Source organism: Fistularia commersonii, chromosome 22 (genome assembly GCF_037954325.1).
Source record: "Fistularia commersonii isolate RoL2024-O1a breed Wild chromosome 22, RoL_Fcom_v1.0, whole genome shotgun sequence".
NCBI lineage: Eukaryota > Metazoa > Chordata > Actinopteri > Syngnathiformes > Fistulariidae > Fistularia > Fistularia commersonii.
In genome coordinates, this window is record NC_141305.1 from 5426471 (window position 1) to 5453942 (window position 27472).

General features: G+C 42.5%; 2 protein-coding genes and 2 long non-coding RNA genes across 5 annotated transcripts; 2 read left to right on the forward strand and 2 right to left on the reverse strand.

Moving 5' to 3' along the window:
- Positions 1-657: 657 nt before the first annotated feature.
- slc2a8 (solute carrier family 2 member 8) lies at positions 658-11771 on the reverse strand. 2 transcript variants are annotated; one of them, XM_086170055.1, is made up of 11 exons: positions 11647-11771; positions 10180-10262; positions 8758-8920; positions 8201-8407; positions 7170-7269; positions 5607-5818; positions 5088-5237; positions 4753-4861; positions 4505-4660; positions 3982-4127; positions 658-3897 (listed from the first exon to the last, which is right to left on the reverse strand). In XM_086170055.1, exons 2-11 carry the CDS (start codon positions 10203-10205, stop codon positions 3751-3753), a joined length of 1416 nt encoding a protein of 471 aa, XP_086026181.1. In that variant the 5' UTR covers positions 10206-10262; positions 11647-11771; the 3' UTR covers positions 658-3750. The 2 variants fall into 2 exon arrangements, with proteins under 2 accessions (XP_086026181.1, XP_086026180.1); XM_086170054.1 differs by lacking the exon at positions 11647-11771 and having other exon boundaries at positions 10180-10478.
- On the forward strand, positions 10623-13382 carry LOC147221385 (uncharacterized). The gene is made up of 3 exons (XR_015107897.1): positions 10623-11141; positions 12404-12532; positions 12767-13382. It is a non-coding gene; the product is annotated as an uncharacterized LOC147221385 (long non-coding RNA).
- A 292-nt stretch (positions 13383-13674) lies between these two features.
- Positions 13675-20526, forward strand: LOC147221386 (uncharacterized). The gene is made up of 3 exons (XR_015107868.1): positions 13675-14418; positions 14686-14798; positions 20406-20526. It is a non-coding gene; the product is annotated as an uncharacterized LOC147221386 (long non-coding RNA).
- Positions 20047-24693, reverse strand: mymk (myomaker, myoblast fusion factor). Its single transcript, XM_086169749.1, has 6 exons — positions 24475-24693; positions 22875-22989; positions 22529-22677; positions 22336-22452; positions 21509-21649; positions 20047-20924 (listed from the first exon to the last, which is right to left on the reverse strand). The coding sequence occupies exons 1-6, from the start codon at positions 24607-24609 to the stop codon at positions 20709-20711; spliced, it is 873 nt and encodes a 290-aa protein (XP_086025875.1). The 5' UTR covers positions 24610-24693; the 3' UTR covers positions 20047-20708.
- Positions 24694-27472: the final 2779 nt, after the last annotated feature.

The window sequence follows — 27472 nt, forward strand, 5'->3', positions numbered from 1 at the left end:
AAACCCTGGCACAACAATTTCCTTCGGGATAAAGTTGTTCTTATTCTTATTCTTATTCTTATTCTTATTCTTATTCTTATTTTTATTATTCTTATGTGGCTGTTTTGTGTTTTGTATTTTCTGGTTTAACCCGCTGCAAACTACAATGTGTACTACATTTGTAATATATCTAAAAATGATACAGCTCAACAATTAATTATAATCTTAGATTTATATTTCAAACATACAAATCTAAGATACACATGGAATATGATTCTAAAATTCTTTTCTGCATATACTTTACAGCTAATTTTTGTACTGAATCCCTATATAATGTATTTGATACACTTTTTACTCTGTGTTCTTATTATCACAGTAAATACCTACGTCTAAAGTGTATAAATGTTGGCCCAAAAAGAAGAAAAATATAATCAAAATATGATAATAATAATGATAGGTATAATTTACTTAAACAGCACCCTCAGGTTTTTAAGAATATGCCAGGTGGAATTTATTGTGTGATGTTTAATTGCACAAAATAAGTGTACACTTTGTATAAAATAGTTTTTATGTATATCCAAGGGATTGTTATGTAGTTCAGTTTAAGCAAAGATCCACTAAAATGTCTAATAAGAGGATCCTTTTTCATTAGTCCTTTCACAAGTGGTTGGGGTTTTGATTTTTTTAAGTATGAGGAGGATGGGTCTGACAATCAGAACAGAAAAAACAGGTTTAATCACTGTTTTTACTGAAACAAGTCACCTCAAGTACAAAATCCCACAAAATGTTCCAAAAAGTCCTTCATTTAAGAGGGGAAAAAAATGACAAAACATCAATTAAAAGAGAATTTTTTCCTCATGGACTGAAGTAGTCAGTCATCGTGAAACACCAGAGCAGCAGAGGTCAAACTCACAAACTTAGGAAGTCCGGGAGCTTTTGTTAAAAACACAAAGACATCCAGGTCTGAATATCCTCCGGAAAAAAAATAAACAAAGAAAAATTGCAAAAAAAAATATCATTTAAGTGTTTTCAAGTAGGACATAGAAAAAAATCCTCAACAAACCATCAACAGTGAGCAACAGGACAGTCTGACCCAGTCTATTGTCACGAAAGGATTTTTTCCATCTTCAAAAGGATTGTGGGTGGAGAACAGAAGACAATGTCCTACTGTTGTAGGTGTTGGGAGTAAAAAAACACACAAAAAAACTGCAAAACCAAGACCAAAAGACTAGAAGGAAGCTTTTAAACATCATGGCAACATCGCGATGATGGGAAAGAAATGCAATGTTTAATAATGACCACAAGGAGTGCCGTTCCATCATTCAGTGGCCAACAAAACTGAAAGTTTACCTAAACTAGTTAAATTGACCAGAAATAACCGAAATTGAATCTGAAATCATATTAGAAATTATATTAATATTGGTATCTGAAAAATTTTAGAACTCTTAAAATTAATTAGAACAATGAATCAAATCAAAATCTGAGATAAACTGGTTTAAAAAAAAAAAAATCAAAAAAGATCTGCATTGTAGTTTAAATTTTCCACAAAAATATGAAAACAAAAAAAAAACATTAGGAGTTAGGTTCCACTCCAAAAAACTCCCCAGACTCCAGCTCAATACTCGGCAGTGAAGATGATTAGACTGATATAATCTAATCTTGGTTTAGCTTATTTGTTTGGCACTTGAAATATTTTTAAGACTTCACCACCTTGATTTTCATTATGTTTTCACTCTAGTTCCATATGGCAACAGGAAAAATACGGTGCTGTGATTATTGACACTGAATCGATCAGCTGTGCATCAAAACCCTCTGATGTGAATGTAGCATAAACACAATTTTACAAAGGGGGATGAGTTATAAGGCCTGGTTTTTTAAATTCTTCCATGCTTCAGGAGTAAAATCAAGCTACTTAAACAAAGATAAGACCAGCCCACATCATGACTTGTAAATATGTAATAAAAGTGTTTCAACATGGTGACAATCAAACACAACAAAACTGTTCACAAGTCAAAACCTGAACAATCCATGCTTATAACAGCTGAAGTAAACTTCTGATCAAAAATATTTTGTAAATCTGAATCTTTTTTTTTTATTATGTTACTACATTGTTTTAAAACATAACACATGGTTCTTAAAATACAAAAATCTTGAATTTGAATCTGTCTCTAATCAATTTTTCCTACAATTGTAGGGACATTTTTCACATTATCCTATAACTTATTGTAATTTTCCAGTAAAATTTACAGATAGTGCAGCTGACATAAAATCTTCATCAATCAGCCGGAAACCCACAGCGCCCTCTTGTGGTACCATCTGACTGATTCAACACTCCATCCATTTTCCAGCCTCCTGGGTGTCATCAGTTTAGATGCACATGAATTCCTTCGTGATCTTAATCTTTTATTTCATTTATAATAAACCAAATTACTGTTTTTCCATCTCTTCATCAATTTAACCTGATATATAATAAAGTCTCTGGGAATTTATTTATATTGTTAACATGCAGTGTGTGATTTCACAAACAAATTCTGGACGCATGAAGCACCAATAGGGTCGTTGGTAAAAGGCGTGATATGAGTAACGGTTGAAATCCCCCATATTTGACCATATAAGGGACACCATAATAGATGGATGGAATTATTCTAGCAACATCTACCTTCACATCCAGATCTATAATTTATTAAACAAAAAAACACACAACAAACAAAAACATTTCATTTCTGATGGCAGTGAAAATCCCCCAGACTCCAGGAGGTGGACAGATGCGGTCAGGATATCGTTCCTGTCTTTAAGGTTTAAGCTAGCGAGGCAAAAACTTCAGAACAGTTCCCGTTTGTGAGCCGAATAGCTGATTGACCTAATATCAGATCACGTGACTTGTTACCTGTAACAAAAAAAGGAGCCTCCGGTGTCAGGAGGTGGACTGGATGCTTCTGTGACTGTGGTGACTCTAGAGGTTCAAAGTGGTATTATGGAATATAACAGTCCATTGCTAGCTAGTTAGCTTGCTGACCTTAATGACCGATGTCTCTGACTTGACGTTGAAACTGTAACTTATTTGTATGCAGTTGATCCCGTATGAAGTTATGAATTGATGTAATATTGACCTACAACACTGACGGTAGATGGCATGTTGTTCCCAAGATGAGTGATAAAAATAAAATGAAATAAAAACAAAAAAACAGACCTGCCCCTGCGTTGCTGCAAGGTGCGGTCTGAGGTCTGCTTCCCACTGGCTAGAGCTGGTCGGATGAACCATTCATCGTAAACACGGGACAGACCTGCCAACAAGGCAATTCTACTGTATGTAAACAAGTCCTGAGTGATTTTTGTTTGTTCTCTCTTTCTCTCCCTCTCTTTTTTTGGGGGGTGGGGGGTAGATGGGGGGGCATGGTGGTGTAATGGTGAGCATTTCCGCCTTAAAGCAAGAAGGTTCCAGGTTGGCATCCTGACACGGGGGGCCTTTTTGTGTGGAGTCTCAATGTTCTCCCCGTGTCAGCGTGGATTTCCTCCTGGTTCTCCAGTTTCCTCCCACTGTACAAAAACATCCAGCAGCATCTTTGGAAGCTTCTAACCCCATTCGAGTCCCTCACTTCAGGATAAGCAGAATAAATGAACTGAATGGGTATCTTTGTTGATTTTCATTCCCTACTCTTCACTTTTCTCACTTGTATAGCACTTTGACAGCTTGTGCTTAATATTATTATTGGCTAGCTTGCTGTTTCCGGTAGGTGGAAGTGGTCGAGGGGGTCCCTGAGGTGGAGCTCCTCAAGGACCAGATGTGCCTCTGAACGTGGCTTCGATCTGTTCCAAAGTCCGGCCCTTGGTCTCTGGGATGAAGACCATGGTGACGATGACATTGAGGACGCAGGCACAGGAAAAGAGCCAGAAGGTTCCGGCGTTTGTCAGGAGGTTCTAGAAGAGAGGAATCACTTTTCAGCCAACATCTAGTATCAGCCAACATCTAGTATAAGCATGAACTACAGTAACCATCCCCACCATCATGTCCTGAAAGTTCTTGGTGACGATGAAGGCAGTCCCCCAGTTGGTGAGAACGCAGACGGCGCTGGCAAAGCCCCGGACTTTAACCGGGAAGATCTCGGACATGACCAGCCAGGGAACGGGACCCCAGCCCAGAGCAAAGCCTGGAACACAAACATCCCGTGATTTAGACCATGAGGGAAAACGCAAAAGGACGAACGGTACGCCAGCCCACGGAAGGGTGGATTAGCTTGGGGTTTCTGTGCAAACTGAGACAGAAGAGGGTTCAGCTTTTGCGTTTGGTGGCATGTTTTGGCCGGAGTCCACATCTTCACTTTCACAAGAAAGCTGAAATTACCAACAAACTTCCCCATTCCCTCACTGTGGAAACACAAGGTGGATTTCCGAGACCCAGATTGGGGAGACTTTTCTGGTACTGCGGGGCCGGTGCCCTTCATCAATCTGGTGTTGTTGTTAAGACATCCTGACCCAGAGCAGGAGGTCACCTGACCTCTAGCTTGGATTTGACCTTTAACCTCACCTGTGATGAACACAGCGATGCTGGCTAGAGCCAGCCAGGCCAGGTCGCCGTGAGGCTGCTCAGTTGCCATGACAACTTGTGAGGACACGCCCTGGGGTTTTGCCATCAGGTAGAAGTAAACGCCGAAAGCGGCGGTGCTGATTGCCATGGCAACACCTGCAGGAGGAGCAGCAAAAAAAAAAACAACTACTGTCTTGTGGCACTTTGGTAGGTGTGGAAATAAAAGAGTGCCAGGTTTCCTGACGTACCAGAGATGATGAGGAGCACCTTCCTCCCGGCCCTGTCCATTATGAGGGCCGCCACGCCCGTGAAGAACACCTGGATCAGACCCACGATGACCGACGCCAGGTCACTGGCCTAACAATCAACACACACACACACGCACACACACACTTCCTGGAATCACCACAGCTAACTCTCCAACATCATGGATACTCAGGACAGGACTATTAGGGATTAGTTTCCTTCTTACTTACAGGTTTCTAGTTTTAGGGTTCCTCATACATTTCAGGAAAAGATATGATTTCTTTGAAACTATTTTTTTTAAGAAAGTTGCCTTTGGATTTTTGATTGTGAAAATCACCTTGAAATGTGCCTGTTCGAAAATGTTCTCGGCGTAGAACATGATGGCGTTGATCCCCGTCATCTGCTGGAACAGCATCAGCATGATGCCGATCACCAGGGGCTTATAGACGCCGGGGTCCCGCAGGTCCGACATGCTGAAGGTGGAGCCCTGATGAGAAACAAAGACCCTTAGTGGGGGAAAAAAAAAAGGGGCGGCACTAGGTTGAACACAGGAATTCAACAGTGACCCCCTGGAAAACCAGGGGGAGCCGTGGGTTTGTGCTTGGCTTAACTAAGGCCGCATGGAAAAAAAACAACAAAAGAAAAAAAAAAATTTAATTATATAATTCCAAACGTATTATATTGCGAAATTTAGAGCAAAATATCCCTAGAAACCCCAAATTAAAGAAGTAGAGTAAAAGGAACAGGAAATCAACATTTTGTCCATTATTGAAATTATGTGAGCATATCTATCAGACTGGAGCAATAGCCTTTTGTTTTAAACCGCACCCCCCTCCCCGTTGCCATGGTGACTCACGTGCTCATCGCCGGCATCCTCGATGCGGGCGCACTCCCACTCGACAGGAGCGTCGGGCCCCCGCAGGAAACGCAACGCCTCCTCGGCCTCTCGCCTCTTGCCCTGCGACAGCAGGAAGCGCGGCGTCTCGGGCATGAAGCACATGAGGACCATGAGCAGCGTCGGCGGGATGGAGCAGCAGATCGCCAGCCAGCGCCAGTCCAGGAACAGACCTGAGCGTCACCGCCAGGGAAATCCACTTTTTACTACATTTCCCTGGAAAGGCGCTATTTAGAGTGAATGATTGAATGTCTATATTTGTCCCTGTGAGTGACAGGTTCAGGTCAAGTGGTGTAGATAATGGATGAATGAATGACATGCAACAGATTTGTTTTCAAAAAGCAATTAGAATTGCAGTAAGACAAAGATTAAATTTTTATAGAAATATTTTCTATTCATTCATTCATTGTTCTGTATTCTATCAAGTCCTGTTCGCAATGAAAACTGAGTTGGTCGATCAAGGCGACCCATGTCCTCAACACCAAGAGACCAAGAGACGGTGCTACTCCCCCTACGGAAGGCTAATCTCTGCATCCCAGACTTTTTTTGATCATGTGACCCAAAGCTACTGATCATCAGCGACTGTCGGATCACAAACGGTCGGGTCGACAATTACAAACCATTCCTGAAAGTCATGGCCCGCCCCTGTGATTTATGTGACCAAAGCTTTGGCGAATACAGTAAAATTGCAGATCTGTGGAAAAGGTCTGCAGTATGGGAAGAGTGTGTGCCACTGGTCTTTGGACACATTCACACATCTCTGATTATCTCTGATTGTTACACTTCCCTTCTCCCTCCATGACCAATATCCAGTAAATTTGATTATAACCAGCTGTCACAGTCACATGACCGGCAGCGGCGGGTCGTCTCAATCTCTGGACCATGAACTCCTCTAAACAAGCTGACACTAACGGAATGTCACATGACAAGGGGGGATGGGAGTCAGACTGAAAATGGTTTATCTCGGGCAGAGTTTTGTAAGGCGACGGCGGCCTCGTCAAGGAGCGGGACTCCGGCCCCGCAGAAGATCAGGGTCTCTTCGGACTGCGGTTAAAGACAACAGAGGCCTGTGCTAAAAATCCCCCCCCCTTTTAATGATTTGATCTGATTCAGTTCTGTCCTTCAGCCTGAAACATGGCTCTGACTGTTTCGTTTTTCTATAAATAATACATTATTTCGGTATTCAAAACATTAATACATTTGCTCCTCTCTTTGTCAGGGTGAATCTACCTGCTTTTTTTTCAGTTTCTCTTTGACCTTTTATTATTTTTCCAATGATAAATCAATTTTTTGTCATTTTCTCCTCATTTCTTTCCTGCGAGCTGAAAAAAATATGCAAATATTGATTTTCGTGCTGGATCAGAATATGCGTTCAAATGCCTCGTATCGGGTAGGATAATACAGTTTTGTTTTTTCCTGTGAAAACAATCACAGGGTCTGTTCTTGTCTCATCGGGTCCTCCCTGCCCACCTCCCTGCATCCTTCCCACTGCAAGAACCCCCGATGTTCCTTCAGAACACTTACCTGCCAGGTAAACTCCCATGATGCCGAGCACGACCATGAACTGCACGCAGGAGCCCAGCATCCCCCTGACCCGCTCATGAGCCATCTCTGAGATATAGAGCTGCAAGACACACGCAAACAGTTTAATTACTATCATGATTGTTGTGTCTCGAGTTTACCAGATTGTTCCCACCACATAGTTAAACTGCTCCCACGAGATAGCAGAATAACTAAGTTTATCTTGAAGAACAATGTTAATTATCTGGAGTGATTTTTTACACGCTTGTATGAGATAAAATAGATGCGTGGACATAGAGAACATTCTGCATTCAGGTCTCACTGAAGTCCTTAGTTACAAGGGTCATGTCTTGATGACCATGACCTCGTACTAACTGTGTAATTATCTCATGTAAACATCTGGGAAATGGTTTAACACTTTAATGTCATACTCATTCATGAAAGTTATTTTCTGGTACCCACAAGATAATTAACTTGTAAAAATAAAAATGATGTATAACTCAATTAATTTATACGGGCGGTCGTCACTTAACAACAGGGTTATGTTCCAAGGGCTCTGTCGTTAAGCGAGTTCGCCGTTAAATGAAACACACTTTCTACCGTACAGTATTTGCATAAATGTTATCATGCTATTTTACCTTTTTTTTCTCCCTTAAATGTTTATATTTGCATGAATATAGGCCAATTATAAGCACGGGTAAGCACGTACAATACATACTCACTCACAACTCCGCTGCTAGTGCATTCTGCGCGTATTTTAATATTATCGCAAAGCCCGTCATAACTCCGAGTCGTCGTTAACCGAATACGTCATTAAGTGAGGACCACCTGTAATTATCTGTGGAGGAAAGTCAACAACAAACTAAGATCGATAAAGTTAAACATCAAGTAAGGCTATAAACAAATGTTAGCCATGTTGTGAGAACATCTAGCACACTTTGCGAGAACGATTTCATGACAGAATGTTTCTTATTCTCGTGTTGCCATGTTGTTACCGCAAGACGGTGAAATCCTATAAAACGGGAGGCAGTTACCGGGACGACCAGTGACGTGACCCCGCTGGCAAGGCCGGTCAGCACGCGGCCCACATAGAGCATCCAGATGTTCTGCGCCGCGATGATGATGGTGAAGCCGAAGACGAAAGGCAGCGAGCAGAACATCAGGCTGAGCTTCCTGCCGATCTTGTCCACCATCCAACCGCCGAGCAGGCCGCCGGCCGCCGCACCCAGTGTCACGATGGACTGGGAACCCAGAGTACACGCGTGTTAGGGTTACCCTTGCTTAGCACTTTAACTTTCTTTTTTTTTTGTGAGTGGGGGAAGGGGGTTCACCAACATGTCGTTAGTTTGATAGACGTCACCAGCAACTTCAGCTGCATGAATAACACCGCTGTTTGTCGAGCAATAATCCGTATCTGCTCCCACACCAAATTAACCATGTTAAGATGACAGATCCATTCATTGTATACTATTAATAGATTTCAATCTCTGCTCGATTGGCTATGCTTGTGGGGGTGGGTGGGGTCACATGACCCTGGAAGTGAAAGAATCCTGCCTCTGCTTCTTCCGAGATGCCGAGGCTCTTGTCTCACCCCGAACCAGGAGGCCTCGACGTCGTTGAGCCGCAGCCAGGGGTTAGAGATGGTGGTGAGGTTGGGGAGGGCCGGCGAGCTGTAGCCCAGCACAAAGCCGAAGCTCAGTGGCCCCAGGACCGAGGCCAGGGTGGCCAGGTACAACTTCTTGTTCTTCACTTTGCTGCGGGGGGCAGAACAGGGGAGGTCAGAGGTCATGCATCATGGACATGACATCATCGGGCCTGAGTTGCCCCTCGGGGACAAATAAAGTTTCTCTGTTTCTAATTCTAACCAGAGTACAAGTGGCAAGTAAAGGGCTAGTCTGAAGGAGTGCCGATTCAGAATACGGTCATCTACCGTAGTTTATGATATTTAATGTTCCTTGACACTGGAAATGGTTGACTGACTTCCTGACTAACAACCTGCTGCTTGGAGTGTCTAGATGACTCCTGTATGATATTCAGGTTAATTCTTGCTGAGTATGAGGGAAAATGGTTTAGGATCCTGCTGATTATCTTACTGGTCGTTTGGCTCGTATTTTCTTGCAGTTTTTGCGGTTAATTTTGAAGATCGTGTCAGTTTTATCTTGAGATAATCCCTTTCTTGATAATCTACTCATTTACTCGGTGAGTGCTTCTTGATGTCGTTAGGTCAATCAGTAATTTCCAGTAGACTTTGTGGTGTTTACTCACCACATATTCGGTTCATTTACTGTTAATTTTATCATCATTTTAGGCCGAATTCTAAGAAATGTTCTATTTGCCCCTTTTGGAAAAATTTGGGTTTATTTTTTGGTGATTTCTAATTGATTCTCATTCAATTTCTTAAAGATGTTTAAGGAATAAGGAATATCAGTGTTTTGGGGATTTTTTTTTCATGGGATTTCCTTTTGTTTTGTAGATACTTTGTCAAAAATTGAAGTCATTTCTTGATCGTACTTAGATAATATTCTGCAATTCCTTCGGTCATCTTTTACTAACCTTTTGTCAACATTCTGCTGAATCAGGGCAAATCTCTTTTTAACTTCCTGCTTATTCCTGAACAAATTCTTCATTTCTGGCCTATTTCTGATAAATTCCTTGCTCATTTTTTAAGGTCATTCATTGTTCATTGAATCGGTCGCTTGTTGTTGCTATCTAAATAAAATCTCGCTTACTTTAAACTAATTTCCTGCTGACTTTCAGGTCATATCTCGTAGATTAATTTTCCAAGTCATTTGATTTGAGGTATTTTCCTGTCGGTTTACTCAAGGGACGCCCCTCCATCCCACCCAAACATGAGACAACAGCTGAGAAGAACTGGAGAACACAAGACTTTGACTAAACAATTACAACAAACTTTGTGAGGAGGTCGTCGGGCAGACGGTCTAATCCACATAAATTGGACGGACACGCAGGGACAAGTTTCTCCTTTGTGCAGTGTTTTTGGGGGTGAACTAACCTCATATAGGCCTCCTGCTCGGACATCAGCCCCGTCGGGTCTTCATCTTCGCCCCCGGCGTCCAGCAGCCTCCTCCTCTCGCTCTGGAAGTCCATTATATTTACCTTCCCCTACGTTTATTTACATGGATCGCAAACCCAGCGCAGACAGAAAAAAACATAAAAATAAAAAAATAAAATAAAATAAAAAAAGCGAAGCCGCGGAGCCAGATATGTGACAAAATATTAAATAAAAGCACGGCTCCCCTGGATTTCTGCTAAGGTTTTAAAGGCGGCGGCTAACGCGGAGGAAGCAGGGGTAGAAGAAGCTGGTTCCGTCGGCGGCGTGACCTGCATTGTCAACATTTCGGTCAGCTGACGGCCTGATTTCCGGGTTTCAAAATAAGAGCCGTCCTTTAGCCGTTTGACCGACCCCGACTGCAGAATGAGTCGAAACGGGCCCGCAGCGATACCTTAGTCGTTAAAACTTCTTTAAAGATCGAAAAAGTGAACCGACATCAAATCTTTATCTTGATTTTTAAGCCGCTTTTTTCAATTATTTTCTCTCTCTCTCAAAAAAAAACATCCTTATTATAGCTAGCTTGATTATCCATGCCTACTGTTTTGTTCGCAAACTCTGGGACACCCTGTGGGTTTCTAACAGTTTTTGAATAAATGTGAAACTTTCATGAAATTATTTTCGCTTATTAAAAACCAAAACTTCCCGTATAAAACTCGATTTAACCGCCGACTCTGCGGTTTAAACGGTGACGGAAGTCATCTTGATTTGGAAGCGGGGAGTTTCCGGTTTTCCTCCGCTCGGCTTCTCGAATCGGTTTCCATGGCGACGTCCAGATTTTAAATTGGCTAGCAAAGCCGAAATTAAGTTCAGAAACGCGAAAAAACTCATGCAAAATGTTTTCAAAACGGCGTATTTCAGCTGTTTGGTACGACTTCCAGCGCGATTGGGGAAATAAACCTGAGGTACATTCATTATTTAATGTATCATTGTACATTTAGGTCGAAAGTTCTCTAAAAAGTAGCAATCAATTTAATAGCGCTAAGATTTCGTTAGCATTGTGTTGAAGTTGTTAGCGGGGAACGCCAGTTTGAGACAAGCTCGATAGCGGGGTAATTTGAACTTTAAAATGCGTCTTAAACTGTAAAAGATAAAATGTTATGCCTACTGACACCGGAATATCTGGCTTCAGTCGCGCCTCTATTTCAAAACGGCTTATTCTGTTTGAAATACTTTTTGTTTTGCTTTTTCCCTTGCCTTCCAAGCAAATTAGCTAAATGAGACCCAATTGTTCCCCTTCACTATGCCTTGAAATTATTGTTCATTGTTGTTTTTTCTGGTTATTCGAAAGCAACGCTTCTCGATTATTTTCTGTTTTCTCAAGCGGCTTATCAGCGTAATAGCGGTGCAATGTAATTCATTTGCCTTCATGCTGTTTGTAGCTCACAAGTTTAGACACAGTAAACCCACCGGTCTTCATGTCCCACCGTCGTCACAGTGAAGCCAAGCGCTTCATACGCTTCGTCAAATTTCCTCGTCGTAGCTTTCGGGTGACTTTTGTTTGTCTCTTTATCTCCGTCTCTCATCGCCTTTCTTATCATCCTTGTTAAATATTTTACCATGGCGTCTCTTGAGTTCAATGCACTTAATAATTCCTGCTCTGTGCTGTGTGTGCGCACGCTCAGTGCAAAAAGAAAACAAACAACCCTTTACAGCTTCCCTGTGTAGTTTCACTGTGAAGTTTGTGCAGTTTGATACTAAAACTAAGTTAAAGTAAATTTACAATGCATTCAGTAAATTGCATATTACTTATCATCTCTCTGGTAATCTGGATTTAATGTGAGGCATTTAAGCGACGTGGAAACATGGAAGGCCACAAACATGAATTATGTTTGTTTGATTATCTAAACAAATTCAATAAGTTATAATAAAATGATTTTAAAAGGACATGAGGGGGAAGTATTGAGAATAATTTGTATTTATGTCCGTCTGATATGTATGTGAAGGGGATCTTCCTGAAAACAGGAAGCAGTATGTCCTCAGGAAAAAATATGTTCATTTCTGTCAGTGTCTTCTGACATTTAAACAAAGTATTGTTTTGACGTTTTATGATTCCTTTTGAAAGTGAGAGGACTGGATATTTGGAAAACCCGTAGATACATTTACTGATACATCCCTGCAAGGACTGACCTGTGTCAGGATTTAGTAATCAAGTTTGTGTTTTCAGTTTTCCGCCAGCAGGTCTGGAATCACAGGTTGTGTTTCCCATCACCGTGTCTGACAGAAACTCAGAGCAACTTTTCAGCTCCAGTGCAAAAGGCCAGAGTCTCATTATCCAGAGCCAAGCCGCATTGCAGTAAGAATCAGATTGTTTTTGAAAAAAACGAATTCTCCTGTGGATAAAAGGGCTCTACTCTTAAGGAAGTCAAACTGTAGTCTTTTACTTTGAAAGGGTCCCTCCCATATGCACTGGATGAAGTTCATATTTTCTTATAAATAGTTGCGCAATGCAATTGCTGAACTTGCGGAACAAGAAATCTGGAGGAAGTGTTTATTGAAACTCATGATGCTGTTTTGTTTCTCTTTGCAGTACTCTGAGGGGAAGAAGGTGTCAGTAGAGGAGGCCCTCACCTGTTTCCCCAACTCTTTCAACCAGGTGAAGGAATGATTCCTGAGTCAGCTTAAGTGATAACACCAGCCTCACTCTTTACATCTCTGAGGATATATTATTTTGATATATATGAAAATGAAGATTAATGGCTTCTTCACCTGATTTCTATGCACATTTAATTCCTGTAAATTAACTTCCAGTATAAAATAAATGTTTAAATAGTTTGTATTTCATATTAATTGGATATTTGCTCTCATTTTCTTTCTCAAATTTCAGTCAAATTATAATTTTTCAGTTATTTCTTGATGATATTCCTATTTTTTTGAATTATAATCTATTTCCCTATTTTTTAGTTGTCGGCCATGTTTTTGCTCATTGTCACTAAACTGTTAAGAAATTCTAAAGTGAGGTTACTTTTCCCCCTCTATTGCAGGTCATTGTTTTGTGCTTTTTCCAGGTATTTTGCTTCAATTTGATTGAATTCAATTCAATTCAATTATTTTTCCTATTGTTTTGGAAATTTTACCCAGATTTTCACATATCAACTGACTGGATGGCACTGTTACACCCTGACCAAAGCAGAAACCTTCGCTCAATTAAGTATCAATGATTGAACAACACTAGTATTCAGTTTGGAATGTAAATGTGGGAAAAGAAAAAATGAAAATTGATGTCTAATTTCACACATCTGTGTGTGTGTGTGTGTGTGTGTGTGTGTGTGTGTGTGTGTGTGTGTGTGTGTGTGTGTGTGTGTGTGTGTGTGTGTACTTTATGCATGATATCATTTAGTATGAGTGTTTGGGAAAAATGGTCATGAATTCCCAGCTGATAGGTTGAAGACATTGATTTGTTCAGGAAATGAATGCGAGTATATAACCTGATGGAAATTTGTGAGTGCGTGTGTTTGTGAGCACATTTGTGTGTGTGTGTGTGCACAGGTGGGGGTGGGGGTCTCAGGTGCAGCTCCGTTTTAGTCAGACTGGGGCTTACCTCCAGTTGAGTTACTTCCAGTCGGCAGCTGAGTGTTATCAGCAGGCCGATCGTCTGGAGCTGGGAGCCTTCAGGAGCCGCCTGGCCTTCATCCACTTCCTGCAGGTCGACGTCTCTCCTCAACCTAACCCCCATCTCTCCTCCAGCTGGGGTTTATTATTTCAGCGGTAGAATTGTCTTGGTAACACCACTTTGACTTGATCTTGTACTTTTTACTTTAAACTGCCACAGACTAGAGTCCACTCAAGAGGAAATAGGAGCTTTAAAGCTACAGATTAAAAGTCCCTCTTGTATTTGGGTCTTAATTATCCTGAAAAGTACAGAATTTAAGTGTCGGGAAAAACCCTGGAAATATTTCATGTAAAACCAGATAGTTAAAGAGACCAGAATGTCGGATCCAGCACCACAAGTCAAGAGTTCAGTGCTTTGTGTTTTGAATGACTTCCCCTTACCAGTTTGTCATCTAGTTTCATTCCTAACTCACACAAGCCGTGTTTGAGGTACTTCATGTCCCTGTCTGGCCTGCCTGTCAGCAAGTAGTTGCCACGGTGACCGTCTCTAGTAGGTGAATGACTGGATGGCTGTGGACGTGCCCCTTCCTGGACCTCCTTCAAGCTCTACTGTGGTGGAAACTTGATAAGGTCAGGTGAGGCTGTAAACTGTCAGGCTGCAGGGCCATTCAAATCTCTTCAAATCCTAAGCACCTGTAAAACCCTCGGCCTGATTTTATATCTTTTTATATATACTGCCCAAGTAAGATTACAACTCTGAACTTTAGCATGTGAGACACTTTTTAAACTTTAATATAAAGCAAATTTACACATAACCTTTATTGCCGTCTAAGTGGACCCTGCAGTTAATCATATCACAGTGTTGGTTAAAAGTGTTACTGTCATTCATGTCCATAGATGGATCGAGATGGATTGTCTGCACATGCTGCTGGTGAGTTGCAGGAAACAGCAAGCCAATCAGATGTGCTGCAGGACGCAGGGAAGCAGCAGCAGCCGAGAACAAGGAGGCCGTAGGTCAAAACTACTAAGAATCCAATAGGTTCATATCGAGTTTGCAAGCAGAACTCCTGAGAGTTTATTTAAAATATGAAAATGATAAAAAAAAATCTCCAAATACAAGGAAACATAATTCAGGATCATAGTTCATGTAAAACTTGCACAACCACAGTCATATAGTAAACACTAAAAAAAGACTGGTTTGATGTATTGTTAGGATGTCACCACACTGGCGCCAGCAGACGGCAGCAGAGGCTCTTGTAGCCTGATGGAAAATCTGTGGCTTCAACGGTGACTGACAGCGTTTCAACTCCAGACTGACAGGAAAGACTAGTTTTCACTTCCATCACTACTCAGGGTCCCACATTTCTTAGAACACTTTAACTGATATATGACAGATAATTTTGATGATATTTATCACATAAATTGAACAGTTGCTTCCCCAAATGGGTCTGTGTTGGTGACAAACATAGATAAACTCAAGGCTGAAGATTTAGGTCAAAAGCTCCTCTCTAGTCAGTCAGTCTCTCTAAATCTTCAACTGTCAGTTTTCATTTGTTTCAGTACCAGACGGTCAAACATACCTTGATCTGCAAGTTTAGACACTCTGAAGGATCTTTGTTTGCCCCTTTTAGCCATTCTGAATTTTCAATAAACACACACTGAGACATACATATGATCATTGAAATATAATACAATCTGTGTTTTAAGCTGGAAAATTGAATGAAACGTAAACTTGAACAAATGGTGCAATCTTTTCCTCCAACACAAGATAGCGCTGTATGTCTCTCAGCTTTACTGAGCTGACCAGCTGGTGACCCGAGGATTCTGTGGCCTGCATTAATCACAAAACAGTGTCAAACTGATGACAGTGTTAAGTGACTGCAATCTGACTCATCAGGTTTGAAGAATGTTATACCCGTGCTAATATTGGATGCCAGGAAAAGAATTAGTGTTCGTAGGAATGGAAGCTTTCAGCCGTTGTAAGTAACCAGCAGAACTTACCATCAAGTTGACAAAAATTATCATAAAAAGTGTTGTTTATTGGACAGTTTGTAGAGGGTCCAGCCCCACCCAGCCTTGTGTGCAGGATAAGCAGTAGAGACAATGAATCCGTGAACAACAAGTGTTAGTCGGCTGATTTTTTTCTTCCAAGAAATGAAACAACAACAACCTGAAGGAAAATCTGCAACACATCTTGTTGGATGTTTTTGGGCCCTTTTCTGGTTTAACCTGAGCTCATTTTAACTTCATTATCATTGCTTTACAGGCTTTTCAGATAAACACCCGCTTTGTATTTTCCACCACAGTGACTGAGGTAGTGAGTGTCAGTGTGGGGGGAGCAGTGAATGGTAGCAGTGCAAGGGGGGAGCAATGACTGGTATCAGTAGTGTGAGGGGAGCGGTGGACCCTGGAGGCCGCTGACCAGCTGAATGAGCAGCTGCTGCTCCAGAGAAAGTCCTGCAGTCCTCAAAAAGTGTAAACATGCCAGGCATACCCGAGGTACTTCACCTGGAGAACTTTAACCGAGTCCAGTGTTGAGGTCAAGAATATCTGAGGCCCCTGACAACCTCCCCCTGCTCCACACACACACACACACACAAACACACACACACACACACACACTCACACACACGCACACACACAACCAAGAACTTCCAGAGCATGACAAATATGGCAGTTTTTCCCTTTTTCTTTTAATAAAAGTTTGTTTTCATAAAAGGATAGGATCTTACACGCTTCTGCTCAGTAATGATATATATATTATAATTTTTTTCAACATAATGGAAAAAAATGTCGGTAGCTATTTGGCCAGAACAAATCTGGCAAAACATTTCAAAAAATGTTAATAAATTACTTCATTCCCCCCCTCCCTTAAATCCTCCAGATATTTCATAAAATGGAAGAGCGATCTATAACTAAGGTACAAATCACTGGGAAATTTCTGACAAATTACCTCTAAGTTGGTAGCAAATTACAAAAAAAATGAACAATATAAAAAATCTGTCAAAGAAACTGAAGGAAAGAACTGAACGGTGAGCAGGAATTCGCTGGAATAATTAGTAAGGAACTAATTATGGGTATATGAAGAATGAAACTATTGACGTCCAAATGAAATTGGTAATTTAATAGTTCACTGGTGTGAATAAATGACTTAAAGCTGTCGGAGGTTCAGTTTTGCTGCATGTCTTTGTGCTGATTAATAAAACAGACAGGGCGCTTTGAGGCCTCCGGAGGTCAAAGGTTGTTGACTCCAGTAAAAATGGGCAAGTGGATGAAATGTTCCGGGTTGCGAGCTGCGGGCAGAACCGGCTGGGACGTTCCCCTCCCCTTAAACGTGTCCAGATGTAGTTCTTTGTTATGTTGCGGTGAAACTTGGGCTCAGACGGCGGCGGGGTGAGACCGCTGCGCTCACGCTCCTGTCAATCACCCGCTCGCTGCGTCGACTCCAACCCGCCCGTTGGACCAGTGTCCAGGCCCTCAGACAGTGTGTTTGTGTGTGAGGACCAGATGTGTTGTGTCCGTGTGCCAGTCTGCTGGCCTTAAATCAAATTATTTTTTTTTTCTCAACTGTTGGGCTTTTAAGCTGTAGGTGGATTAAAGCTTCCTCATGATGGTGTGTGGGTAGGGGGTGGGTGGGGAGGGAAAGACAGCCATCAGTAAGTGATCTGAAAAGTGTTTCACACTCTTGCAATAAAAGGCTCATGTTACCGCCGTAGCCGCAGCAGCGGCAGGGCTGGAGGTGGGTCGGGGGGTTGTGGGGCCCCGGGCCCAGACACAAACACCTCTTTCTGGGCACGGCGGCTGGCGGCTTGGCCCCCGACCCACACATTCCCCGGGCCCGGGAGCTGCGCGGGGTGTTTTGTCTGGGAGGCAGCGGCCACGTTTGTAGTCTTAGGGTAGAGTTCGGGGCAGGTGACGTACGCAGACACGCAGGCCCACTGAGGTGAGGGCAGAACAGGATCTGTGGGTTTGGATGAGTGAAGGGGAGGGGGGGTCAGTGACCTGCTGCTGTGAATTTACTTCATTATGAGCAGAAATGTCAACCCCTGCCAAGGCCTTCATCTCCCCTCCACACACACACACACACACACACACTTAAACACACGCTCAGATCCACATCTGAAACCATCAGTTACGTCTGGACCGGCTTCCAAAACCTCCCAGAGAAACGGCTGATTGTTTAATGCAGGTCCACGTAATATTTCCCCGGAATAAAGGAAACGTCAGGAGATGCTTTAAAGACACACAGGTCCAAAAGAACAGTGGAATAAATGTCTGGAAATATTCAGGAAATAGGCCGGAAAATATCTGACTCTTCAAAAAGAATTAAACGAATAATGCAAAAAATATCAAATAAAGATGTAAAGAACAATGATGAAAATACTATAATGGGTAATCAAAATTTCTGTACGTTTTTCGATAATTATTGAAACTAAATCCACTTGATTTTGTTTTTCTTACATTGAATCAAATTATTCAAAAGAAAATATTCAGCTATTTTGAAAAAAGGCTGAACGAAAAAAAGAGTTTTTACTATACCGTATGACTGGATAAAATTTCCAGATCCATGACAAAAATTTTTTTTTTTTTTTTTAATAAAAGTTTTGTTTTCTTAGAAATGAGTTCAGGCGTCAGGTGATACCTGCCCTGCCGCGCCGAAGACGTCTGGAAATATGAGAGTCAGACTGTCAAAATAGGGTCAGGTCTTATTTTCCAGTGCGGTCCTCGTTGTGCAAAATAAATCAAATTGTTTGTAAGTGTGAGGAATCGGAAATTGTGGCTTTGATGAAAAACAAATCATTTTCTTTTATGTTTTTTTCATGATTTTGTTTGAATAATTTGTCCTTGAACGATTCATCTTTTTCATTATAATGAATGCATCGAAGTCACCCTTTCTATTATTTTCAGGTCATTTTGTCAGTTATCCCTCACTTTATGCTTTTTTAGGTCATTTTCTTTTTGCATTTTTTGCAGATTTTAGTTCATTTTGTTTTTTTCTCCCTTTCCTTACGTAATTAATAATCCTAAATGATCGATTTTGTTTATTTGTTCGGTTATTTATTTTTTATTTGTTCTCTCGCAGACTGTTTAGTAACTCCTCACCCGTTTCATTTACTTCATCTTCTTGATCCTGTTTCTTTCTGTGTTTTTTTTTAAAGTCATTTCTTTAAGATTTTTCAAATTACCTCCTATATTCCTGCAGCTTTTTGCAGCGACCAAAGTTGTCTCTTGATCATTTTTGCTCGTTTCCCCCGTTCCTCCAGAGTTGTCAATGATTTCCATCAGATTCTCCGCCGGTGTCTCCCCGGTCTGCCGGTGGGCCCAGACAGCTGCCACCTCCCTTCCCTTCAGCGTCTGATGCTCCACGACACATTTGGCGCCTCGGCGTCTTATAAAAGCAGTGAAATGTGCTTTTTACGGTTGTTCTTTCCCCGACAGAGACGGACGGACAGACAGCCGGCCTCCCTTGAGGGACATTTCCGTGGACAATTTATATATTTGGTAGAGATAAACCATCTGCCTGTTTTTTCTCCCTGTAAATCTCTCCGTCAGTTTTACTGGCTGTCTCGCCGCCTCTCCTCAGCTTGTCCTCACTTTGCTTCCCGCACATTCACCTTTTTGGTTTTCTTTATTTTGATTTCTTTTTTTAATGTCCACCGTGGCAGGACAACCCCGGCTCTTTACCCGTCGGATTCCAAGCGTCGCCATAGGACCTTAAATATTCTAACAGCCAAAGACTCTTTTTTTTTTTTTTTTTTCCTTTTTTTTGAAAGCGGGAATCGACGCGGTTTCCTGCTGAGGAAAATTCACTTCCCAGCAGAGGCTGCGTACGAGACACGGCCTTTTAGGCTTCCCGCCTCCTAGTTATTACCCCTGTGCATCGCTCATTAAGACTTAATTACTTGATATTTGTAGAGTAATTTAACTCAAGTATTAAGCCTTTTTTGGTGATTTCAGATAATTCTATTATTTCTCTGATTTTGAGGTTCTTCTGGATTTTTCTGATCTTCTTGACCAATCTCCAGTGTTTCTTTCAAAGGGAATTTCTATTCTATATTTATGATTTATATTCACGTCTTACATATGTCAGTGGGCAACTCCAATTATTTAACTAATCCCTTGGAGGTTTATAAGCATTTTACAGGTATTCTGACTGATTATTGTCTGACTCCTTTCAAATTTTAAGATGCTTTAGGATTTTTAAGACTTAAAAAAGATTGCTCCGGAATAAAAAATAACCTTATTTATTTTGCACTTTTCTCAACAACATCACAAAGAACCTCCAAACAGCAACAGCAATAGGATATAGTAGAAAACCTCTAGCCAGACAATAATAATTAAAAATCAAAAACAGTAAAAATAAATTAAATTAAATCAATTAAATGTCAACCAGATATAAATCCGGATATCAGTAATATACAACAGGCCTGCCAAAACACACTCGATAATTTAAATACATTAATTACATTACAACATCTTCAAGAAGATCGATAAGATCAGAAAATTGACGGTAAATGTAATTGCAATTTCCAAAAATTATGTCTGTGTTTTGAAAGCCGTGTTTATTTATTTTCGGTATTGTAATTTCCAACTCTTTTTGGCCCAATCTTCCTTAGGGATGAGAGGGGAGAAGAACGAGGCGTCTGTCTCCTTGGACAGACGTCTTCTCATGGCTGTCTGAAAAAACATCTCCTGCCGCTGAGACATCACAAACCTACCCATCCTTTGAAAACGAACATTTTTTACCAAAACAAACTCAGCATCTGCCACTACCTGCGCCCGGAACATTTAGCGCACCCTTTTCTTTGAACGCTCGACGGATCTGAGGTCCCCCTCATCTAAAACACCAGAACAGAAACGTCTTCCCGCCTGTGGCCGCCGTCCCCCCCCCGAGTAACTTGGACCCACAGGAAGTGATGTCACTTCCAGCCATTCATTTCTTTGAGTTTGCTGATGCTGGTCCCCTTAATGGGGGTGGAGGGTGGGGAGTTGTAGAGGGGCAGCGTGGGGGTGTTAAGGCCTCGCTCCCAGGGCTTCTCCCTGGGGACTTTCCACACGCTGCGGGACAATTTGGCCTTCTTGGGATGCTTCTCCTCCTTGGCTTTTTTGTCCTTGGATGCAGTGGGAGAAATCGTCTGGAGACGGAACAGAAGACAAAACTAATTGGAACTTTAAAAAAAAAAAACTTTTTCCAGAAGGATGAGGTTTTCAGAAAAGACATTCATGCTACAGGTTTAAATGTTTGTCCTTGAAATAAATGTGTTTTAGTTTTCGATAAAGTGAAAATATTTCATATAGGAGATGTACATCTTTGAAGCCTTGGTAGTCATATTATTTCTGAATTGTCTAAAATTGACTTTAAACCAGAATTAACCACAGACAAGGAGAGAACCACAAAAAAGTCAAACCAGACAGTTAAATGGTTTGTTTTTTCGCCACTGGGTTTAGTGTATAGCGTTACATCTGCGTCATCGGGAAACAGGTTACGGACAACGAATGTAAAACATCCATCATAGGACCTGGATCAGAGCCTTGTTATTCACTCTAAGTTCCTTGGTTGGCAATTGTAAAGATAAAATATTTGTTTGTTTCAGGTGACGTAATCAAATTAAAAATAATCAAGATCTAAATGAATGATATGATCACAAATTGTCTCATCAAAAAAAAAAATGTTCCCTGAAAAAACTCCAGGGGGAAGTTGGAACGTGGAGTGACATACGCAGCAGCAGAGGGTGAAGCAGCTGAGCTTGACGGCGTTGCGTCCCGTCCCAGCGTAGCGGTTCTTCTTGGGAAGCAGCAGGACGAAGGACACGGCCAGGGACAGGTGGTAGAAGCTGTGGACGTAGGCATAGTCCCACTCCTGAGGGAAGGTAAGTTCTGTTAGTGGCATCTGGTTGCAGTTCTGCATCTTATTCCCCGTGTGTGTGTGTGTGTGTGTGTGTTCATTGTTTAGTCCTTGAAATGACAGAATCCATCCGAGCCGAAACATTCACTGGTTGACAATTGAACAAATACTGAGAAACAGACAGGAAAATAAGAAAAACGTACTCAACATTTATTCACTTCATTTTATGTACAAGTTGTTTTTTGTTTTTTTTTGGGGAGAGACTTGTGTTATAGTGAATGGCAACATTTGCCAAAGGATGAAATATTAAAGTTTTGTTTTTAAAGTGAACAATGAAGGACTTTGGATGCCTGAGATAAGAAGACTTTGGATGTTTACTCTTAAAGTTCCCCTTTTTCACATGGTAATATTATCAAAAAGTAATCTATAGTACTAAGATTGTACCATGATCTGTGACAAAGGGTTGATATATTTGATTACACTACATAACCTTCATATTGTGACGGGTATTAGTACATATCATACATGAGGTGCATGGTTTTGCAGACGTTATGATGTCAGCCTGACTATGTGATACGGATCAGTTTTAGAGTCCTGATTCAACCAGGTTTTTACTTTTAACTCAAAAAAACATCCTGTGTTTCCTCCTGCAGGTTGAGAAAAAAAAAGACACAAGGTTGTAGCCGTGAGCGGGGCGTCACCTCGAAGTAGAAGCGCAGCATCAGAGCCAGGGCGCCGAAGCAGCAGCCGGGGCCGACCTGCTGCGTGTAGACGGACTTTTCCGGGTAGACGGCCCTCAGCTCCTTCATCTTCTGGAGCTGAAACACCACACAGCAGGAGAAGTTAGGAATGAAGCGGGAGGAGGAGCAGGGAGAAGGCGAGGCGTCGGCTCACCCATTTGACGGTGATGATGAAGACGGCAGAGCCGATGGGCCCGGAGTAAACCCCGTAGCCCCAGCGATCCTGGTAGATCCTCACAGCGATAGTCAGCACGCCAAACATGGTGATGCTGGAACGCTGCGGCTCGTCAAAGTCGCCCAGAGCTGCCACAAAGAGGACAGGTTTCAAAATAAGAGCATTCAGTTCCACAAAGTAAAAGCCCCAGGCGGGCGATGAGGTTATTTGACCGACGTGCGTTTATCTGACACCTGATTTCACTGCTCTTTTTGCTTTGATTCAGAAGAACTTGGGAGATAAAACAAAAATGCGAAAAGGCCGCCGAACGAGCCGCCGAACCTACCTATCAGTGTGACCCACATAGAGAGGGCGGTGCCGTAGACGCTGAAGTACTCCAGGACGTCGTACCTCATGAAGCACAGGATGGAGAGACCCGGCCCATCGCAGGCGTGGTAGATCTATGGTAAAAACAAAAACACAACAAACGTCACAACGCTTGAGGTGTTTTGAGATGAACTTCCTTTTTCAGCCTCCGGGTTTCCCGTCAAGATCATCTTAACCCTCATATTATGTTAAGGGTCAATTTGACCCATTTGACCAATTGACCCTTAACATAATATGAGGGTTAAACTTGCTTTCAGTCTATTTTACATCATTTCTTTTTTTTTTTTAATCATATCATTTACTCTTGGTAGCTTTTAAACTTTACAAAAAACAGGTGAATTCAAATCGAGAGTTCAGGAGGAAACATACTTTGCAAAGCTGGGCCGTGTCAGTTATTGGTATCCGCTGAAAAAAATGATAAAGCTCCAGATTTCAAACTTTCTTGCTTTCTCTTTTACGGAAAAATATCACCCCAAAAACGTGCATGTGGATGATGTCACAGGGAACCCCATCTGCGGAATGGTAGCTCAACCATGCTAGCGTTAGCTCGACCTTTGCCGCGCATTACACTTGGCGTTAGTATTAAAAGTTCTCTGTCCAGTTCTTGTTCCACAGAGAAGAACGCCGTCGCCACCAGTGGAATAACTGGATGATGAGTTTTTGTTTTGTTTTGGTGATTCATGCCAAAGTGAACACCTGCTCCTCACAGAGAAGGAACTGTTAATGATTGTTTGGAGGGAAACGGGGTCTCAATATTCTCCACCTGCCTGCCTGATTTCTCCCCGGGTGGAGTCTCCATACTCTCCAGTCTGGGTTCTCTGTGTTTTGTTCTCTCCAGGTTCTCTGTTTTCCTCTCCCAGTTCAAAAAAACAGTCTGTTGGTTCATTCAGGACTCTAAATTTTCTGCAGGTTTTGAATGAGAGCATCAATGGATGGATGACTCTGTGATTGACAGCTGGCCCGTCTGAGTTACACCTCGCCCCATCATGAAGATGATGAAGGAATATACGGGATGTTTGTGTCTCAAGTCCTCACATCACGCAGGTGAGAAAAGGCTGTTAACCTGGGTCGAAACTCAAAACAACTTGAACAGCGTCTGAAAGCGGTTTCCTCCTTGTCCGACCCGGGGGATTTTGCCGCCGCCCCTGAGCCAAGTGATGAGTGACTCACACCTGCTGATGCAGGGCGTTTCACGTCTGAGGTCAAATCCCCAAAATTGAACTTCTGACTCATTTCAGCCTATTTTTATTTTACTCTTTAAAAATCCCATCTTAATTGTCTGGTGTCTCGTTGAAAAGTTCCCGATTAATAGTGAAATGAAATCAATGAAAGATCAAACAAAAAAAAAAAAAAAAAGAAATTTTTCACCTTAACAAACTATGTGAAAGGTATTTCTTCTTCACGTTTAGGCATTCAATGTTTAATATTTTCCAAAAATCAAACACATATTGAAAGCAATTTTGAAAATATTAACCAAAGTAAAGTCAGGTTTTTTTTTTTGGTTTTTTTTTTCAAAATTGTTGAAGGTTCCTTTTGATTTTTCTGAAGGAGGATCTCACCGCGCTGAAGAACATGGTGAAGAAGTAGACCATGGCCTCACAGTGGAAGCCCCTCTTGGCAGCGACACTGGCGGCCGGCAGGAAAACCAGGCTGCTGATGGTCGGCAGCAGCATCTTGGCGATAAACGCTCCCATGGTGGAACCTGGAGCTCCCAGCTGAGGAGGAGGAGGAAGACGATGAGACGGAGAGGAAGAAGGAGAATCAGGAGATGAAGAAGATGTTCCGCTTTGTATCAAAGGTAATAGAAAGCTGCTCTGAGGCTCAGCACTCTGTCAGAGTGTGTGTGTGTGTGTGAGTGTGTTTGTGTCGGGGGGGTTCACACAGCTGTCCACTTTGGCCCCTTTAAAGTTTAAAAGTCCTCGGGGTTAACAGAGGCCTGGCCGCACGGAGTCATGGCCGACAGCTGTTGTGGGTGGGGCCACGGGGCCAGAACACACACACACACACACACGCACACACACACACACACACACACAGTCAGAACAACTGGAGAGGTTGGAACGTTCCTGAGCTTTATATCAGCTGAATATTCCCCACGTTTTTTTCCCCCCCAGCAAAAATGAAAACATTATTTTGCAAAGAATGAAGGTAGAAACAAATCCAATTTCCCAGATATTTACTTTCAATTACATGTAAATATATAACATTAATGGGCAGTTATTTGCCTTCTGGTGTAAGTCTGATCAGATTAGAGGTGATTAACAAATTATAATATCTAGACACACGAATGACAATTTGACAGCCATAACTGAAAGTAAAGTCAATAATACACCACTTTTGAAAAAGCTTAAATCAACTTCAGAAACAATGAGAAACAGCAAGAGACACCACAGCAGCTCAGAGCTGATCTTTCCCACGGGCCTGTGAACGCACCTGGATCCTCGTGGCCTGGGGTATCCAAAGTATGGCGTCCTGTCATGGAGATCGTGGATCCGAGGGGCGCCAGCTTATGAGTTCCCCGTGCGTTCGGCGAAGGCTGTCGGTCGCCCGGCAAAGATGAGATTTATCAGCGGCAAAGGACAAACCCCCCCTCAGCAAAGCAAAAACCAAGCTAATATTCGATATGCTATGCTAAGGAGCACTGCTAGCACTGCCCCCTGTGTGTTAGCCCATGGATGTGTCGACTATCTTAGACTAGTTATTTAATTTTTGGGAGCCGTGTTTTCGGTTTGCCGATGGTAATGATGTGTTGGTGTGAAGTCACATGTAAGATGTTGATCAGCTGATTGAATCTGAAGTTCCTGATAGTGAGGTTCTAAGATCCTTTTCCCCCCGTGAACTCCAAAATAAAAAAAAAGGACTAGAATTTGACAAATTCTTTGTGTTTTACTTTTACTGTTACTTGGCGTTGCGGAGTGCTACCGCTGACGTCCAGGAGCCGTGAGGCGTTCAAGTCCTGGCTGCAGCCGCCGCCGCCGCTCGACACAGAAAAATGTACAGGCAGCGAGTCCAGCTCCCTCCAGACAGTTTGTAGTTTTTTTATTTGTCACTTCCTGTTGGGAGAGGATTTTTACAGCAGGCTCTTCCACCCCCCAATTTCAGAATTACTGTGTCTGTCATTGCAGTTTTTACAAAGTGCTCCATCTTAACCGGCGCAACAGATGGAGGGTGGAAGTCCAGGCAGGCGCCCCGGTCATGTGACGCCCGGGAACCCGGTGAAGGCCTTCCCCCGTGACCCGGGTGAAGGGAAAGTGAGGGGGGGGGGGGGGGTAGAAAATCACACTTTTCAAAGGCCTCTAATCACAAAAAAGCAAAACTGTAAAGTCTGATCTCACAGACATTTGCAGGTAATGGTTGTCCTTTTTTTGGTTTGGAATTACACTTCATTCTAGGCGTTCGCTCCCGTTCTCTTCTCCCGCATCTCACCGTCATCGTCACTTATCGCTTATTTTCGCTGTTCCCGACGCAACTTCCCGCTCATCCGTCCGAGGCGACGTCCTCCCGGTTCCTCCCGGTTCTTCTCCCTCGCAGCTCTATTTTCCACCGCCATCCCGGCGGCCTTTGCACGGCCGTGGCGGCAGCTGCTCGCTCCCAGCTGTCCCACCTGCTCGGCCACACAAAAGCCCCCAGTGTGCCCGGATTCCTCGCGTTCCCTCGCGGCGCAAGGAAACCCGACACCGGGCCCGCGGAGGAGGCCGAGATGGGCCCCGGGCCCGGCGGCTTGGAACCCGCCCCGGAGCGGGGATCTAGCTCCTCAGACGCTCTGATGTAACTGTTAATTATTAAGTCAAATATTTAGATTTTCCGCGGCTGCCAAGCGGGTTATTAAGATTAATCTGGTTCCTTTGTCCGCCTGTTTATATAAAAGTTGGTGGGACAAAGAAGAATCGGTCCAGTCCAGCAGGATCCAGTACCTCGTTCTGCTCTTCACCTCCCTCAACCTTGAAATATTCTCTACATTCTCATTAATTTCCCAGAAATGATCCGCAATTGTGCCATAACAATCTCTTGGAATTATTTCCAGACTCGTGATGGTTTTAATTTTCTAATACTTTTTAACGCTGTGGGATCATACGGATGCCTAAAGACGTCACATTCTTTCCATAAATCTGCCATTTTTTTTTTTTTGAGCTCATTCCATTATCCTATCCCCCAATTTCAATATATCCTTTACTTAAGGTTTATTACCTCAAATTAACAGCAAAAGACTTTTCGTCCTGATTTGCAGCTCATATGTGACCTTTTGGTTCCTCTGTTGGTAGCAGTGAAATGGGATTTTCTCCTGGCCCAAAAAAATCAATCAATAGCTAAACCAATAAATATCTGATCAGATCATTTGGAGAAAGGAATAGTAAGTTGATGAAGAAAAATAATCCGAATGTAATTTTTCGATTTCAAAGGCTCTTACTGTGGAGAAACAGGGAGTGACTCGCCACCTGCGCTCGAAAATACCCGACCCTTCCTGGAGCCTTCGCCCACCTCCCTGGGGTCAGCTGACCAGCGCTCACCCCTTCCCAAGCCCTCCGCCAATCTTCGGGACCCCTGGGGTTTTAAGGT